General features: G+C 40.6%; 1 protein-coding gene across 1 annotated transcript in view; it reads left to right on the forward strand.

The window, feature by feature from the left end:
* Positions 1-5,088: 5,088 nt before the first annotated feature.
* The window catches only part of VAPA (VAMP associated protein A), a 56,408-nt gene continuing 42,229 nt past the window's right edge, over positions 5,089-19,267 (forward strand). The window contains exon 1 of the mRNA XM_037508846.2: positions 5,089-5,244. Within this exon, the coding sequence (XP_037364743.1) occupies positions 5,166-5,244 (79 nt within the window). The 5' untranslated portion in view covers positions 5,089-5,165. The remainder of the gene's footprint in view (positions 5,245-19,267) is intronic.

Genomic DNA, 19,267 nt, shown 5'->3' on the forward strand with positions numbered 1-19,267 from the left:
TGTTAAGCACCGCACTATGAAGCAATCCACAGCCTCTGCAGCATGAGTTCTAGCCCTGGCCAGCCAGGGAGCAACCCACATGGCACAGAAGACCTCTCCTGTCTCGCCCACTGCTCCCCTCAGCAGTGTATTTTGGTTAGTCTGCCTGCTCTATTCCCCTCTGTCTCTGGTGAATCCTCTCACCCCCCTCATCTCTGGTCTGTACCCCAGCTCTTTTATGCATAAATAAATAAATCTTAAAAAAAAAAAAAAAGACTGAGTTAGTTCTATGCCAATTGACCTGGTCAGATACTCATAATATACTGCAGGATGAATAAAACAATTGCATAGTAATACATTAGAATTCTTGTTTAAAAAACCCCAATAACTATATTTTAGATGTATGGATAAAGTTGGAAAGTGATACACAAACCTCGTACTCAAAATTGGTTACCTTGAGTAAAGTGGAAATTGGAAAGTATAGCAGGAAACTTTTTATTCATATGCTTTTGGATTGTATCATTTGTTACAATAAGCAAAAATGCATTTACAGGATAAAAAATTAATAGAGAAAACATTCTTCTGATTTTTATAAACAAAGATGTTTATAAATAAATATTATAGGTTTAACTGCTTACAAAGGTCATAAAAAGAAATATAAAGCCCAGAAGTCTTTTTTTCTAACTCTTCTTTCTTCTAACCTTGATTTCATCTGGTGAAACTTCCATCTGCTTTCCCTTGGAATCTCTAACTTCTCACATACGTCGAACAAGTAAATCTCTACATTTACATCGACATCGCAACCCTGTGATACTTTCTGACCCTGCCCACATTTCAACTAGTTATCATGCTTCACCTTATCTGTCTGTTTTATACAGAGGTCTTTGTGTGCAGTGACTCTCATGGATTTTTTTTTTTTTTTTTGTGGGACCCTCGCCGGTGGCAGCGGAAAGAACCAGTGCGGCAGAGACTGCGGGCAGCCTCGCAGCCCAGTGCTCATCTGCTGCGCCACCAGGTGAAGCCCTCTCATGGATTTTTTTAAAGATATATTTTATTTATGAATACAAGAACTGGGGTACAGGCCAGAGATGTGGGGTGAAAGGATTCACCAGAGAGAGTGGGGAGCAAAACAGGCAGATCTACTGAAATCCACTGCTGAGGGGAGCAGTGGGAGAGACAGGAGAGGTCTGCTGTGCCATGTGGGTTGCTTCCTGGCCAGCCAGGGATCAAACTCATTGAGGCAGTGGCTCAGTGGCTGCTAATTGCTTGATGGCGCTGTCTTTAACCCCTGCACCACCAGGGAGGCCCCTCTCATGGATTTTTTTCAATTCCTAGCTCCTCTGTTTCTCTTTCAGGTGAATGGTTTCGAGTCCATGCCAGTCCATATATTAATCCAGCAGATTTCTACACCATGGACTGCCTTCTTGATCCATTCTTGGCTTCTTTAACATCTCATTCTCTCTCTTATATCATAAGCAGAAAGGAAGGGAAAGAGATGGTTACGAAATTTTGGGGAGGGTTGGGTTCAGAGTGACCCTCAAGGTGAGACTGCAGTGCCCCACCAGGGCTGCTGTAACCCTGAAAGTTGCACACTCTTACCTCTGACCCAGGGGATCAGAAAGCTTGACTTTAGATGGGGCCTCTGCTCTCCTAATCCTTCAGCAATAGACAGCCTCTTGGTATCCAGGAAGCTAGTCAATGGGCACTGGAACTGGTGAGGAAGGCTCAAGTTTATGCTGCTGCCTCAGCAGGAAATCATCCAAAAGGAGCAGAAAGCTGACCCCTGCCTCACCCCCAAACCTGAAATATCACATGAGTGTAACTCACTGGGTGGACTTCTTTCAGAACAGAATCCTAGCTGCAAAAGAGCTATCTGATGTTTGTCTCTCCTGCTTCGATGTAAGCTTCTGAGGGCAGAGATCATGTTTAGCTGGCTTACCACTCTATTACCTCTCTGTCACTGTGCTCGTTCCCATTTAAGATTGCTAAGGGAGCAGTGCTGGAGCAGGCAGTGTTCTAAATCTTTCTATGTGTTAACTAATTCAATGCTCATCACAAACCTTGGATGTAAGCATTATTACTCCCATCCCACTCCCAATGTATAGATGTATAATAGTCTCAGAGAGGTAAAATAAGTTGCTTAGGTTACAAAGTGGAAAACAGAATTTGAACGTCACACTTCAGACTCAAAGCCTGCAGTCTTACTGGGTACATTTTACTGCTTCAATATTTATTGGAAGCATGTCTGCTTAAATGTTTGATGAATTGAATTGCACAGATAATTGCTCAGGCAAATTCATAATTATAGAGTACCTCTATAGCAAAGTCTAACATGTTTATGAAGATTATTTTATTTTACCATCTATACTAGAAACCTTTTCTGATCCTTGCCAAACCATAAGAGATAATCTGTCCAAAGGTGAATATGACTAGTGATTTAAGTAGGATGAAATAACATACCTCTGAGACTTATGATAACTTGGTAATTAGAGAAATATGCTTGAGTATTTTTTTTACTAATAGTTAAAGAGAACTTTGGGTGCCGTACACATCAATGTTAAAAGAACAATGACCATAAGTCTCCAAGTTTCATTTCTAGTTAAAAGTTAATAGATAAGTCAATTAATTTTAAGTTGTTGCCTTAGTCACTTTTGATTGTCACTTGATTGTGGCATTGGGAGAACAAAATGCATAGACAGGATAATTGGGCAGCTTTCCCTTTTCCCCCCAACCCCAGTTTAGCTTTATTGCTGACATGAAATGCTCTCACCTGCACTTTCATTTCTATATTTAACAACAAGAGTAACACTTCTGTTATAAGGTTGTTCTAAGTAGCAAGTGATGATGTTTGTAAAATTCTTTGAACTGTGAGAAGAAAGGTATTAATAAATACCAAAGCACAAATTAAATAGTGCACTATTTAATGAGGGGTTGATGATTCAGGAGGACTGAGTCATTATTAATGCAATGCTCTAAAAGAGTAATTGCAAAAGATGTTTCATGTATTCTTAGACTACCAGATATTTAGAATCTTACAATTTTTAAGACTACATCAATTTGATTACTGAAGCAATATTGAGAAGAGAAAAACAGTTGATTCTAAAGGAGATGACTTAAAAGGGTAGAGGCTTCTTATTGATATAGACGGGGAAACTGGAATATATCCAGTTCAGGCTTCCCATTGAACTCACGTTGAATGGGCAGCCATTGTCCCTTAGGAATTGACTGGGAACTTCCTCAGCATGCCATGCCTGCTAATTGACTGTTTACACATTGGGGATTACCAAACTTTCCGGTAATGTCCATCTAGTTGTGGAAGAGGCAGTTCAAGCCAAGGCTAACTGTACCCATGGTTAAGTTCTTAGGCAAGCAAAATAATAATAGTATTACCTAAGTACTTTATAAATAAAATTATTATTTTTATTATTAACTGGAGTTTGTAATGACTTTTATGGCCAAACATATGTGGGACACTATCCTGTGGAATGATTATCAATCTCAATTTTTTTAACCTTAAGCCCACATTTTGATAAACATACAATTTGTGTTCTTCTATAATAACAGAATAATAATAATAATAGTAATAATAATAAAGGGAAAGGTAAATTTAGAATGTTTTTCCAACTATTTAAGCACTCCCATCTTCTCAAGTTTTCCAGACTGAAGATACATTCCTCTGCGTGCATCATCTTCCGTGAATGCTAGATTAGCAGTTCTGGAGAGCTATTCCCAGATGGGCTCTGATAGCTGATTACACGTTAAAACTTGGACTTTGTGCCTATGCCTAGACTACGTTTCCATTTGTCTCATTATTTTCTAGACAAACTGGCCTGCTACTTCATGGCCGTAGCATCAATTCGCCCCTTGTTTCATGGTGTTTCCTGGGGAGTTAAATTCAAGTCGTAGCATAAAAGTTTATTTACAGCACGTTCATTTGTTTCACTTGATGCTCCTGCCCCTGATTACCCTGGCAATCGGCTGAAGAATGGTCAGCAACTTTGCGGCTGGGATTTTTCTCCTTTGGTCCCATTTACTGCAGGGATACCGTCAACGACACAGAAGGAATTCACCTCCAACACGGGAACATGACAACTGTTTGGGTCTGTCAATAACCAGAACTGAAGAACAGACTCCAGCGAACAGACGCTAGAGACTTTGACTCTTGTTTGTTGATTTATGCTGAGTCTTGCAGATTTCCCCAACGGCACGTTGCTTCTGAAATGCCTTTGCATCACTGGAGAGAATTCAGGAAGCAGGGGACGACTGCGTGGAATATGACAGAGAATTGAGCTCTACCAATGGAGGAGTGGATAGAACGAGCGAGCAAAATAACAAATATCAGCCTGCGTTCCTCACGGTGCATTTTTCATTTTTAACCGGGGGATCTCGCCGTATCCAAAAGTTTTTTTTTTTTTTTTTTCTTTTTCAGCGTAGCCGACACTCTCCGAGCTAAAATGAGCGTCAGGCGCTCCACCCCACCGCCTTCAGCAGCCCTCCCGCCCCTCCCGCCCCGGCAGCCGCACTACAGCTCCCAGGCAGCCGCGCTCCCCGCGCGGGCACCAGGCCGGGCCGAGGCTCCGCCCCGCGCGGAACGTGCCGGGAAACGGCGTGAGCGGGCCTGGCTCCCCTTCCTCCTTCCATGAGGCATTCCCACTCGGGGGTGTGACACACCGCCACGGCGGGCTCCCCCGTTTCGTAACCGGAGCTAAACGTGCCCGAGGCGTGCGTCCTCCGCCCGGCGGGGCCCCGCGCCCGACTAAGGAGCCGGAGCCCCGCCCCTGGTCCACACCCGCTCCCTTGACAGCTGAGCTGCGCTCGGCGCGACGGCGAGGCCGGCAGCGCGCAGGCGCACCAGTGCTCGCCGCGCCGGCAGGGCGAGGGGGCGGGCCGAGCGCGAGGCGCTCCTGGCCGCCGGGGCGCGCACGTAGGCACGCAGGGGCCGTCACGTGGGGCGCCGAGGATCGCAGTGCGCGTGGCCGCGGCGGCTGGTGTGGGGTTGAGTCAGTTGTGAGACCGGAGCTGCTGACCCGGCGGGCGGCCCCCCGACGCGGCGACAGAGCGGAAGGCGTCGGGGCGCGGGAGCCGTGAGCTGGCCCCATCGTCGAGCTCGGCCGAGCCGGCGCCGTCGCCCGTCCTCAGCCAGCAAACCGCCGCCGCGGGCGCGCCCCCGCTCTGCGCTGTCTCCGATGGCGTCCGCCTCCGGGGCCATGGCGAAGCACGAGCAGATCCTGGTCCTCGACCCGCCCACAGACCTCAAATTCAAAGGTGGGCTGGAAGCGGGCGGCGGCCGACCGGGCGCGCGGGCGGGCGGGGGGCTTGCTTTGCGGCGGGCGGGGCGCGCGGAGGGCTGGTCGGTGGCGGGCCCGAGGCGGCCCCCTCCCCACGCGCGGCACCGTCCGGCTCGGCGCGCCGCGCGGTCCTCGGCCTGCCGCTCCGCGCCGGGCCCCGCCTGGGCCGCTCGCGCCGCGGGCGCGCGCCGGCCCGGGCGAGGTGGCGGTGGAGGGGCCCGGCCCGGCGCCGCCGCCATCTTGCGGTCCCGCGGGGGCGCCTCCTGGGTGCTGCCCGCGCCGCCGCCCGCGCCTGGCACTTGTCCTTGGCCCCCGAGGGCCGCCGGGCGTTGTCTCGGAGGGTGTGGGGTGGGCGGTGACCTTAGAGCGCGCGCCCTCGTGGGCGGCGGGAAGGGGGGCTGCGGGATGGCGCAAGTGCGTTGGGCTCCCGCGCCGGCTGTCACCGCGGTGGGAGGCGAGGCGGGGCGGCGGCCCCTGGACTCGGTTCCGAGAGAGCCGGCCCTCGGCCTCCGTCCGCCGCCGGAGAGCCCGGGTGGAGCCGGCCCTCGGCCCCGGGGAGGGTGTTGCGCTCCACCTTTTCGCCCGGTTTGCAACTCGGCTGTCAGGTACGCGGGGCGCCGGGGAGCCGGCGCCGCCCGTGAAGTCTCGGGTTTTGACTTCACCCGGCTGGGTTGGCGGAGCCCCAAGCGCGTGCGGGCAGAAAAGCTATGCGTCAGCCTGGGAGTTGGTAGTAGTAGGTTTATAGTAGTCGTCTTCCCGGGCCTCTGAAATGACATTTCAGCTTACCATCCGTGTAGGTCAGACCTGGTGTTTGTCTGCTCCCGTCTAGTCCTTTAACTTAGCTCGTTTGCTGCAAAATCTTCGGTGTTTGTGACCTTTGCCTTAAGGTTCGTAGTTCCACAGCAAACCCCGAGAAGGCTGATATGTCACTTAGTTTAGGAGAGCCGTTGGTTTATTTTGTAGCAACGCCTCGATAAATTGTTAGTTTGATTGGTGATCCTGGAGGAATCCATGGGACTGTTTGGCCCATTCTCTTTTCATTATGTAGGATACTTTAGGAGGACGTTAAACCGAATGGGTTAAACTTTTTGAAGGCATACCGAAAGAATGAGAATCCTAAGCAGAAAGCAGATTACATCCTATCTTCAGTTAGTGAAAACTGAATCGCCTTTTGGAAGATTCAATATCTCATATTTCAGTTTTAGTAACTTTGATGAGAACATTTTTATGAAATGTGTAGTAACTCCAGTGCTTTAAACAAATTAAATCCTCTCTCTGTACAGGGTTGAGTATAAAAGAACAATTATTATTTTCCATAGGAAAACTTTCGAATAGTTATAGGAATTTTAAAATGCTGTGTTATGGCATCATGAGAGTGATATTGTACAGCTCCTTTTATTTCGCAAGCTTTTTAGTGCTTTTGAAAATATCTGAAGTGTAAGTGTGCTGCTTCTTATATTGGATTTGGTTTGCAGATAACTAAGAACTGTTTTCAGGGCATTGAAGTACAGTTTATTGTAGCAAGTGTTGCATGATTTTACGTAATTTTAGCAGAAAGAAAAAAAGCACCTTTGTGGAATCGTGAAATTACCCATCTCAAATAACCATTGTCTTAAATTGGAGGAATTTAATGTAAGCCTTTCTGATGTGTGTTCTTTGGAGAATTTCAGTATTATTTTTACTTTTTTGACAGGCTGAGTTTACGGAGGAAATTTCCTCTCCTCAGTCACCTGCTGTGTATTGCCATTAAGAACTTAGAAGTCTTCAAGAACAATTTTAGGCCATGAAATGTCTACCGAATTTGAAGTTTTCTCACTGGAGAAGTTGTACTATTGCCATAGTTAGAGATTAATAGAGAAGCGAATTTAAAACAAAATAAAAAACCCTGCACTGTGACTTATCCATATATTTCACTTAATTTAGGTATTGAAGAATTACAGCTGTAATTATAGAATAGGTTGTTCCTGTGTTATGAAAGTAATTCATAGATTCATTTAAAAAAAGTTTGGACATCAGTGACCACCTTTTAAAAATTGACTTAAAGTGTTTCTTTGCAAAATTTATAAGGACACACCTTCAATTGAGCCATTTATTTAGCAAATAGTTACTGAAAACTTTGTGTGTTCCCTATATTTGGTTATGAGTATTTAATGATGAGTAATTCATTCAAAAGATTTCAGCTTATATTTGGGGATTCAGTGCTAAGCAAAATGGAGAGAAAAGAGTCGCAATTTAATGGAGAAAGCAAACAGTTAAATAACAGTAAAACATTTTAGGTTTTATCTTTCTTTGCCTTTGAAGAACTCCGAGGCTCAAGAGGGAGACAGAAAAGCCATATACATACTATTATAAAGGGTAAACAAGTATGAGGAAAGAATTCCCTTTTCCCTGGCTCCCACCTCCCCTTTAGGGAGCTTTCTTGGGAGAGGTTTGTTTTCAGTTAGGGAGTGGGGGAGGGATGGGCAAGGGAGTAGTTGTTTACTCACCTGGATAGAGAGAATGGTTTATATACCAGATGTGTGCTTCTGTTGTAAGGTGGAGTAATGGGGAGGATTGAGAGGAGGTGCAGGATGAATTAGGAGGTGACATTTAGTGTCATTTGATCCTTCCTCCTCAGTGTTAGTCCAAGGTAAATAGTTTGCTTTGATGGAAACCTGTCTATATTCCTGTGCACAGCTCAGTACTAAGTGAGGAGACTCATTTATAACCAACAGTTTCCTTATTCTCAATTTGGTGATATAAAAAAAGCCATGAACTCTTATTTGCCATAAATCACCTTTAATTTTTGGTTAAGTAAAGATCTGTTAAAGGATAGTTTCGCAAATTTTAAATGTAATCTTCTCATAGGTTTTTAACAATTATTTTTACTCTACATTTCACTAGTAATGGTTTCTCCAAGAATGATTTACTTAATCATTCATTGGGTGGTGAACTTTTTTGGTATGAGTAATACAATCATCTTAATATGAATTATCAGTACACAATTTTGGAGAAGCAGATTATCAGTTCAATACAATTTCTATATACTTCAATATTAAAAAATATTTTATACAGTTGTCAGTATATGAAACTACTTTTATAGTGGTGTAATGAATTCTAAAATCTTTCTTTGGTTGTGTTAGTAAAGAGAAGAGTAGATATTTTCAAACTCTGTTTAAACACTGGTAAAATTTAACCAAGAATTCAAATTTGACTTTTGTTGTTACTGTTTATGTGAAAGACTATATTTTTTTGTTACTAAATTTTTCACTATTGTAAAATTTTCTCTTGCATTGTGTGTTTTATTTTTCCTACTTATTAGTAGTTTTGGAGTAAAGTTTGAAGGAAAAAGTTGAGAAAACACTAAAGTGAATTGCATGTATGTTCTTTTCAATAATTAGAGTAAGAGGAAAATAGACCAAAACCAGTGTATTGAATGAGGTGACCGATGACAATACCAAATTAGTAAAGAAAATTAAGTTCTCAGAGGGACCAGAGCATCTTTGTTTAACAGCACATTTGAGAAGCACAAATGAAGATACAGAATACTTCTATTCTTGGGGAAATATCTGTTATATTTTTAGACATATTCCTATTTCACAGTGGCCACATCAAATGCTAAGGGTAATACCTGCCTCTCTTCCCCACCTCCCAGGACATAGATGTCATCTTACAACTCCTTTCCTTAAAACTTTCAAGTAGGTTTTGATTGCCTCTGAATAAAAGTCCATAATTTTTTTTAGTGTGGCATACAGGCCCCCCTTTCATCATGTGGTGATTCCTGTTGTAACACTCACTCATCTTCACAAATCCATACTTTCTTCTCTGAGGGAAAAAAAACCTGTCCAAACCTATTTTGTCTCCTTTTGCTGATTAAGTTAAAATCCCTCTTTACTAATACTTAGACTCTGTTCCATCAGAGATTTTCCCATTTGTGTTTTCAACACTGACTTCTTCCTTTTCACATAAAAGCACACCTAAGTCTTTCATTAAAAACAAAAAACAAAAGACAAGTGGAATACCACCTTGACCCCATCTACTTTCAATGTCCTTCATTTCCTTTGTAGTCAGATTTCTTGGGAAAATAGCCCTTGCTCACTGCCTTGCCAGTTTCTCACCTCCTTTCACCTCTAGTCCTATTTCTATCCTTAACTGTTTGTTGAAAGCCAACTGCATTGATCATTTCCAATATTTGTCCCATGTGACTTCTAGCTTTCTTTTTTGTTCCCTTTATTGTCTTATTCGTAGCCTTTTTCTTAAATCTGATGTGTCAGATTCTGATTTAATTTCCTTTTAATCTCAGAACTTTCCTTGTTTAGTCTTGTTTTGAAGGATTCTTTCTCTTGTTTTGAGATCCTCTTTCTTATCCTTGTGCTCTCTTTACATGTTGTTACACACTTGTCTACGTTTTAATTCAGGTTTATACATGTGTTTTAGAACACATTACTTATTGACGGTCTGGATTTGAATGTTTCTCAGACATCTCACACTCAGTATATCCTGATCCTACCCAGTTCTACTTTTTTTTTTTTTACTACCCAGTCCTACTCTTCTCCCACATTTTTTATTTTTGTGACCTTATGATTACTCATACCAGATACTCTGCACATCTTATAATGAAAATCTGTCTACCGTCCAGTGATAATTCTTGAAACTGTCCCCTTTAATAGAGTTGTACTTGCAAATTCATTCTTTTTCAATTTATACAATACAGAATTGAGATTCTGCTATATGTAATTCATGATATTCATGATAAATATGTTTTGGAATTAGACACTAATTTTGAGTAAAACATAATCTTTGCTTTAATGGCTGTAAAGAGGTACATAATGCTGTGAGACTGTAAAATAGGGTAGTTTGATCAGAGAAGGCTTTCACAATTGGACTATGATTTTTCAAGAGTGAGTGGAAGTTATCTAGCTGAAGAAGAAAGGAAAACCCAGTATAGTAGGAGCAGCATATACAAAGATCCTGAGGCAGGAGGGAACAGGAAACATTTAAATATTATTTGACATGTTAAATTACAGCTGGTGTTTTTTATTTACAAGGCTGAAAGAGTCAGTGTGACATTATTGGAAACAACTGAGTTTGGTGCTGTAGTAGACCAAGTTAGGAACTCTAAAATCCCCAACCCACTGAGGGTACTGGTAGAGTGGGGGAAGTGGTAGAGGGAATGGAGTGACATCACATTTATGTTTGAAAAATAAAATTGTGGTGGCAATATTAAATAAGATTGGGAGGAAATAGAGATGAATTAGGCAGTTGCTGCATTCCAGACAAGAGGTCGTAAGTTGGACTCAGGGGATGGTGTTGGAGATTTTTAAAATGTAAAGGGGCAAACCAATGAAACTTGGTGGTAAGATACGTGCATTGAGAAAGAAGTGGAGTTATCTTGAATGTCTTTGAGATTTGTACCTTCCATACTGGAGGAATGAGGTATACTCTTGAGTCAGGACTTAACTGCATGTCTGGCTGAGGACCAAATGTGTTTTATTTGGGGGTGTGTGGAAAGTGGTAGGAGGAAGATCATATTCTGTTAGATACATTGAGGTCCTTTCAAGATACTAATGAGGTGGTGCTAGTAGATACTTGGTTATATGGAAGTGTTTGTTGTTACTCAGGGAGAGCTTTGGGCTGTAGATAATTTCTTTGGTGATTACCTTTTCTTTATTAGTCAATAGACTGATCTTTTCACTCATGTCTTGCTCTCGCCAACCAGTCTTCCCTTTGGAAAAGCGCATGAAAAATGTATGTGATATTGCTGTTCCCTTGGTAAAACAGCCTAGTTTGCCCTTACGTTGTTGGAAAAAGTCCAAAATCCATTTTCTACCTCTTCATCTCCTTTCTACCTATGGCTTTGGTTATATGAAACCAATTTTTCAAAACTCTTCGCTGTTGAGAACTTTGCTATTTGGAATATTGTCCTCCTTTGTGTCTGTCACCTGTGTCCAGTTCAAGAATCAGTTTCTTTTGTGAAGTCTTTGATTCTCCAGCCCATATACTACTTCATACTACTGTTGAAGTTGTAATAACTACTTATCACATATGGTGTTTATGTTTAATATTTTTTGTCTCTCAAACTAAACTGGGAATTACAGGGGGATATACCTGTGTCTTTGTACCTTTTCATTCATAATAATAAGATATGACTTGGAATAATTACCCAGTAAATATTGATTTTGCATTAATAAGACTCAAATGATTTTTTTCCTTGTAATTCCGATATAATTCCCATAATTCTCTTTTTTAGTAGGGCTTTTTATTTGCTTCTACAGGTTTGCACTTTCAAAATTTTGTAGTTTCAGAAAAGGGATAGGAGAGTATTTTGTTAAGAGCTGACACTAACCATAGATACATTGTTTGATCCTTATGCTTTACCTTTTTCAATTGTGACATGAGAGGTAGGTCTAGGTGATACATCTGCCCCTAAAGGTTTGTGAATACATATGACTGTTGAGTTTAAAATAAAAGGTAATTTTCTTTCTTTTCAAAAAGATTTATTTTTATTTATCTATGCATACAAGAACTGGGGTGTAGGCCAGAGATTACAAGGGGTAAGAGGATTCACTTGAGACAGAGTGGGGAGCAGAACAGCGGATCGGCTGAAATACATTGCTGGGGGGAGCAGATGGCGAAACAGGATAGGTTTGCTGCACTATGTGGGTTAGCTCCCTGACTGGGGATCCACCTCATGCTGCGGTGGCTGGTAATAGCTTGATAGTGCTGAGACTTTAATCCCTGCACCACCAGGGATGCCCCCCAAATGATAATTTTCTGTGAGGTGGAAAACTCTATACACCCCCCCAAAAGGTAATTTTCTATGAAGTGGAAAACTATATATGAAGAATCAGGTCCACCATCCTGGAAACCTGTGGTGGCCTGCTGGGAACAGGACTTATAAAATATGGCTGGAAGGCTATGGTCCTGGGCCGTTTTTGCTTGTAACAAGCAGGTTCTCTGTAACCAGAGGGAGCTTACAGCTCTTCTTAAAATTGAAGGTGTTTTCCCAACATCAGGGAGCAGTGAGCTCTACCTCACCACTATGGGTGGTTTTCTTCCCTTTAAGGACAAGCATCAGTGCTAGTTGCAGGACACCAGGGGCCTCATAAACCATGTGCCTCTCTCCCTTGTTTTATGTATGAAACAGATTCCTCCTGTGCAATCCCCCTTGGAAGTGTAGGATGAAGAAATTCAGATAAACTTAAAATTCACCTCCCCCCCCCCCCCAAGTTGTTTATTCTCAGGAATTCTGTCTGTGCAAAACATGTGCTTATGTTTACAAAGCAAAGAACAGCACAGTGACTCCTGGTGGCAAAAGACTACAGCTTGGGCAGTCTGGGGAAAGGTGTGTATGGAAGCGGTGACATGGTTCAAGCTAAATCCTGAAACAGCCTTCTGCTAAGGCCATGGAACACAGAATCTGTGTGATGTTGTACCTCTCAAGGATTGAAACTTACTGAAAAGCTAATAAAAACAAGTCAGTTTGTTCTCTTGTTAAAAAAAAAAATTGGAAATGCTCAATTGATATAAATTCTTCCAAGTTTAGTGTTTTGTGATTGTTAGTGTTGGTTATTTTGTTACTAGCTTACTGCCTTATTACCTTTTAATTTTTCTTTAAGACTTTCTTAGGTTGAGATAGTCTAAAGACTGCCTGCTACCTGACCTTTTGTTTATGCATTTGTATTTTTTTTAAAGATTTATTTATTTATTTATTTATTTATACAAGCACTGGGTACAGTCAGAAGCGCGGGAGGGTGAGAGAATTCACCAGAGTCAGAGCAGGATGCAGAACAGGCAGAAGGACCGAAGTACACTGCTGAGGGGAGCAGTGGCTGCAGGAGAGGTCTGCGCGCCATGTGGGACCCTCCTCTGGTGGCGGGGGAGCAGCCGGGGAGGCACTGCAGAGGCTGTGGGCAGCTTCCTAACCCAGCGCTCAACCGCTGCGCCACCGGGGAGGCCCTAATGCATTTGTATTTTTCTTGACTTTAGTGAAGTCTGTCTGCCTGCCTTCAACCATATTTACCATTATTTGCAATTTTTTTTTTGTTCACTCCTGTATTTTAAAACAAATTCAAGGCTAAATATTTGAGCTTGCATTTCTAATCAACAAAAGGGGAACATTTTCTTTTCCTAATGATACTATTTTTACTTAAAAAAAAAGCCCCCAAAATGTTCTTTAATGTATATTATTTAGTCTATTGAAAGTACCCCCATTGTACTATTTTTTAGGTGATTTGTTCAATCTGTGCATTGCATTTGGTTGTCATGTATCTAAATCCTTTTAATTTTAAACAGTGTCTTCCCATATTCTTTTTTTATTGTGCCATTGACTTGTGAAGACAGGTCTTTGTCCAGCAGTATTCTGTTTTCTAGATTATGTCTAATACCTATTTCCTGTCAGTTTGGAGTTAAAATCTAAGTACTTGATTAGAATCAATCAGGTTTCAATATATTTTTGTTAACAATACATCATAGATGGGATTGTATCATGTTAGGTACAGAAAACATCTGGTTGTACTACTTTTAGTATAAGTTTGATGAAAATCTTATTTATCCATTGAAAAGTTACATAAATAGGTGCCCATTTGTGGTAATAGGTGAGAGAAAAAAAGAGTAGAAAGAAAATAATGTTCATCATTGGCTCTACTTGAGGATTCGGGTATCTTTTTTTTTTCTTAGATTGTGCTTTTAAAGATTTCTACAATGAGCATGTGTGCTTTTTTTTTTTAATTTTTTTTTTTATAGAGGCATGCTTTATTTATTTGTTTGTTTGTTTTGTTTATACATGCACTGGGTACAGTCAATGAGCATGTGTGCTTTTAAAGGAGAAGCCTAAAAGAATTGTTTTTCTATTGGACATGATATATTTGGGAGATGAAACCAAAGGTTTCATTGTTTCTCCTTGTACTTGTTTTTATTTTTCATTACTACTTAAACCTCTCATGTGGTCTGAAATAATTTTTTAACAAGGCAAAAAAAGTAAGGGTAATAGAGAACAAGTCTAATGTTTGTACCATCCAGTAACAATTAACAAGTCAAGACTTACAGACAAGTAGAAAACATGAAAGTAAATCTAATTTGTAACTTTTTTTTTTTTTTAAGATTTATTTATACAAGCACTGGGTACAGTCAGATGCGCTGGAGGGTGAGAGAATTCACCAGAGCCAGAGAGGGAACAGAACAGGCAGACTGATGAAACACACTGCTGAGGGGAGCCGCAGGCACGGCAGGAGAGGTCTGCGCGACATGCAGGAGAGGTCTGCGCGACATGTGGGACCCTCGCTGGAGGCCAGGGATCTGGAGGCCAGGGATCGAACCAGCACTGCAGAGGTTGCGGGCAGCCTCGCGTTCAACCGCTGCACCATGGGGGAGGCCCTAATTTGTAACTTTATTGTAACAGTAAGCAAATCATAACTGTATTAAGTTTCGTTGAGCTCTTACTGTTGGCATCAGTTGATACTTGGGAGAAGTATGGTAGTTTTTTGTGCAGATATTTATTTCTTTTAGAATGACCTTACTAGGGTTCCTTCCCCACCCCCAGACAATGCTGATTGGCATAGTGGTGGTCACCCAGGGCCAGTCAATAATATATGCTGGTGACCAATCATTTAAAATTTTGATGCATCCCCTTTAAACATAACTGTAGTTAGATGATAATAGACTTTAGACTTTAAGGTCACATAGACCTGGACACAGTGGTTGATTTGGACCACATGCAAACAGAAGCAACTAGTTGAGCAGAAAAGGGAGAAAAAAAAAGCAGGCAAGAGATTTTGTCCCAGGAATTAGTGACTTCTTGTGTCACTGAGGTATATATCTTTTATATAGTAAACTGTTAAGTATGATTTTATTCTTCATAATAAAATAATTCCCTCCTTAAACAAGATTGAACTTAAAATAATGTATTTATGCATATAAGAGCTGGGGTGTAGGCCAGAGGTGCAGGGTGTGGGGTGGTGAGAGGATTCACCAGAGACAGAGTGGGGAGCGGAACAGGCAGATTGACTGAAATACACTGCTGAGGGGAGTAGCAGGCTGTACAGGTGAGGTCTCCTGTTCCATGTTTGTAGCTCCCTGGCTGGGGATTGAACTCCTGCAGTGGCTGCTGGTAGCTTCATAGTGCTGAGATTTAATCCCTTGTGCTGCCAGGGAGGCCCACAAGATTGAATTTCTTAATTTGTGAAAATATATTCAACTATGATTCTGTGTGACACATTTAACAAAAATCTTGTCCAGTGTCTTCAATTTTCATAGATGAAACATTCATGTAGTTATAACTTTTGGTGACATACATGTCATTGATAGGAAAGTTTTCAAACATCAGTAAAAACAGTTTGCTTAGCTGCTTTTCTGACACTTGGATTGTTCTGTATAACTAAAGTTATCATGAATGTTTTGGTATTGTTTTAAAAATTCAAGTTTAACCAGAAACATTTTGGTGATGGTGTGGAGAAAAAGGAACCCTTGTGTACTGTTAGAAATGTAAATTGGTACAAATTCTATGGAAAAGTGTGGAGGTTCCTTGAAAAATTAAACATAGATCCACCATACGATTATTCCACTGTTCCACTTCTATGTATCATAAAAACACTAATTCACAAGATATAGGCACCCATGTTCACTCTTGCACTAGGCAAGATATGGAAGCAGTAGGCAAGATATGGAAGCAATCTAAGTGTCCATAAAGGGTAAAGAAGATGTGGTGTACATACATACACAATGGAATACTGCTAAGCTGTAAGAAAAGATAAAATATTGCCATTTGCATTTACATGGATGGAACTTGAGAGGAGTATGCTAAATGAAGTCAGAAAAAAGAAAGACAAATATGACTTTATTCATGTGTAATATAAAGAAAGCCAAAAGAGCAGACAGAACAAAACTCAAACCAGTCTTGAATTCTGACTGCAGAACTGAGGTCAGCAAAGGAGTTAGGGGGTGTGGAGTGAAAGGTGGAGGGAATCCACTGGACTGGTAGAGGGTTTATTGGTGCTTTGATGGTGGCCATGATGTGATAACATACATTTGAACAGGTATGAAACTGTACTCCTAAAAATGCAGTGATGTAAATCACTATTAAGGCAAATAAAATTATTTTTAGGTTTAAAAACATTTTTAAAGGTTTAAAATTTAAAAAAATATTTAAAAAAAACCTTAAAAATTTAGGTTTAAATGAGTTAATGTGTATTTCAGCTTTATAAGGATGTTAGATTTAATCACCATTTTTAAGTTTGAGATGTTAAAAAGGAATTCTTAATGAGAGAACTTTAAAATTTGCAATATAATTTGGCAAATTTCTTATGGATTTATGTTTTAATAGCCCTTTATTTTGTAACTGTCTTCCATGTATATATCCATGTATGTACACATTCTTTTTCACTTATTTAGAGCTTGGGTAATCTGACATGAATTAGAGTGACTGCCATACCTTTAAAGGCATATTAAGTACCTTTATATTATAGTGTGTGTTTCTTGTTTAGTTTATTTTTTTTTTTATGAAAAAAATTTACTTTTCTAAATTACAGGGGAGGGGGATCACTTCTTAGCTTTATGGCTAAGATCAAGTGTAGTATAAATTAACAGGGAGATGAATAGCTTAGTCTTGTGTTTTCTAACTACTGTTTGTATTACGAAAGACTCAGTGACAACAGAGTTCCTCAGAAGATAAATTTTTTCAGTTCCTTCCCTTTCCCACTTAATTAAAAGATTTTATGAACAAATTAAGCTAACATATAGCATGCTTACATGTCCCTTTTGGTTGTAAAATAAATGCTAAATGTAGAAAATTCAATAGTATAAGGCAAATAAAAATTACTGAATTCTACTACCTGGAAATAACCACTGTTAACATTGCATATATTTATTTTATATTTTCTGTGCATAACCACACATTTATATAATTTTTTAAAGTTAATATCGATGTGATCATTTTTTCATTGTAAATATTTTGCTACTAATCTGTCAGGAACTTCTGACAGATGCTCAAAACGTTTATTCCAAGTTGTCCCAAAACATCCATTCTGTCTTATTTCCTCCCATCCTACATATCTAGATTTCAGAAAATAATCTAAACTCTTCAGTATGGAGCACTTTCTTTTTGAATATATTAAGTAGCATGTATATTTATGTCTAATTTTGAATGCAAACATTATTTCAAACAATTTTATGTATCTATGTTTCTTTAGAAGGTTTTACAGTGGAAAAACATAATTTATATGAAACTTTAAAAATCAAAATGCTGGGGCCTCCCCGGTGGCGCAGCGGTTGAGTGCTGGGTTGCGAAGCTGCCCGCAGCCTCTGCAGCACCGGTTCGATCCCCAGCTGCTCCCCGGCCACCGGAGAGGGTCCCACATGGCGTGCAGACCTCTCCTGCCACCCGCTGCTCCCCTCAGCAGTGTACTTCGGTTCTTCTACCTGCTCTGCTCCCCGCTCTGGCTCTGGTGAATTCTCTCACCCTCCCGCGCTTCTGACTGTACCCATAAACTTGTAAAATAAATAAATAAATCTTTTAAAAAAAATAAAAATGCTCCATTTCTTTTGTAAAGGCAAGCTTGTTTATTGTTTCCCCATTATTTTAAAGACCACATCAGTGGGATTATTCAGGTCAGAGTGAACCATCAAAAGATGGAAAAATAGCACTCCTAAAAAATTTAAGGTAGCTCTGTACAAAATTTGAGTAAGGCTGTGATAGGATTGAATTATCACCCATCTTGCCAAGAGTGGCTGTATTTTCAGGCAGTAAGAAGAAAACCTTTATTATATGCACAGTGAGAAAGCCTCACCTCTCTTCAGGAGGGAGACATTATTTTTCATGATTATTGACTATTTAATGTATCCTTGAAAATCTAGTCTGGATTAAAGTCCCTGGTGCTTGCACTTGTAAAATGTGCAGAATTGCTAGACACAATAGAGAATTGTCTCCTAACAGGCCTCTGAATAGCTAAGCATAAGTGGGTTTCACTGAGCTCATGATTTAATGTTCATGTACAGTGCCTGTTCTTTAGCTGCACCTCAGAAGCTTTTCTACTTAAGTATTCCATGTCTGTATACTGTTGTTTTCCCTGATTTAGAATTTGATTGTCTTCACTAGTAAGCAAACATTGAACTCAACGATATGCATGCTGAGGCTGAGTGTAAGTGAGTAGGAGTGTACTGCTATCTTCAACTTTGGAATGCATCACAAATAAGATGAATGAATGGACAGAGATGGAGAAATATATTGATGTCTCAAAACAAATACAGCGGTTGTTACTTGTAGAATCTAGGTCGTGTGTAGATGAGTGTTCACTGTACAACTATTTCATTTTCTCTGTATGAAATTTTTGAAAATAAAAAGTTGGTGAGAGCCAACCACTCTCTTGGCTTGATTCCCCCAAGTCAATTATCTTTGCAACTAGAACTCAGTTTTGCATTTCAAGGAAGATTTACAGTAATTCACGTTAAAATAGATGGATAACCATTTAAAAATTTGTCATAGTGGTTCTACTTTCACCTGTTTTTAGCTTACTGGGGTTCTTTTTCAGTTTGGGGTATTTGGAGAATAAGGGGCTCTCTGTTTAGAAGGATTATGTTGCTCAGATAGCTAGAATTTTAGGTATATAGCTTAAATATAAAGGGCATTACATTCTGGAGAGATAATTTTAGGCAAAGGAGGTAGGCCAGTCTCTCACTTGGGACATCTTTCTAGGTAAGCTGCCTTTACCTACATTTTGGAAATTTTGGGGTCAAGCTTTTTTACACAGAGGCCATATTTGTGTGTGTCACATTTCTCTCTGATTAAGACTTTGGGGCTGGGAATAGGATTTTGACTTACTGGTCATGATAGTTGTGGAATTGGGATAGAATATTTTGTGACAGGAAATGTTACCTTTATTTAAAAGTAGACTAAACAAAGACAGTTCATGTCAAAAGGTTAAGTTGCTTTGATTGTAGTTTTTTTTTCCTTTCAGTAAACTACAAGTAAATGTAACATATTGTGTGGAATTCTTGTATATGGAATATTATTACATATAAAATGTCAA

Source organism: Talpa occidentalis, unplaced genomic scaffold (genome assembly GCF_014898055.3).
Source record: "Talpa occidentalis isolate TD23 unplaced genomic scaffold, MPIMG_talOcc4v2.1 talOcc4.13, whole genome shotgun sequence".
In the NCBI taxonomy this organism is placed as follows: Eukaryota; Metazoa; Chordata; class Mammalia; order Eulipotyphla; family Talpidae; genus Talpa; species Talpa occidentalis.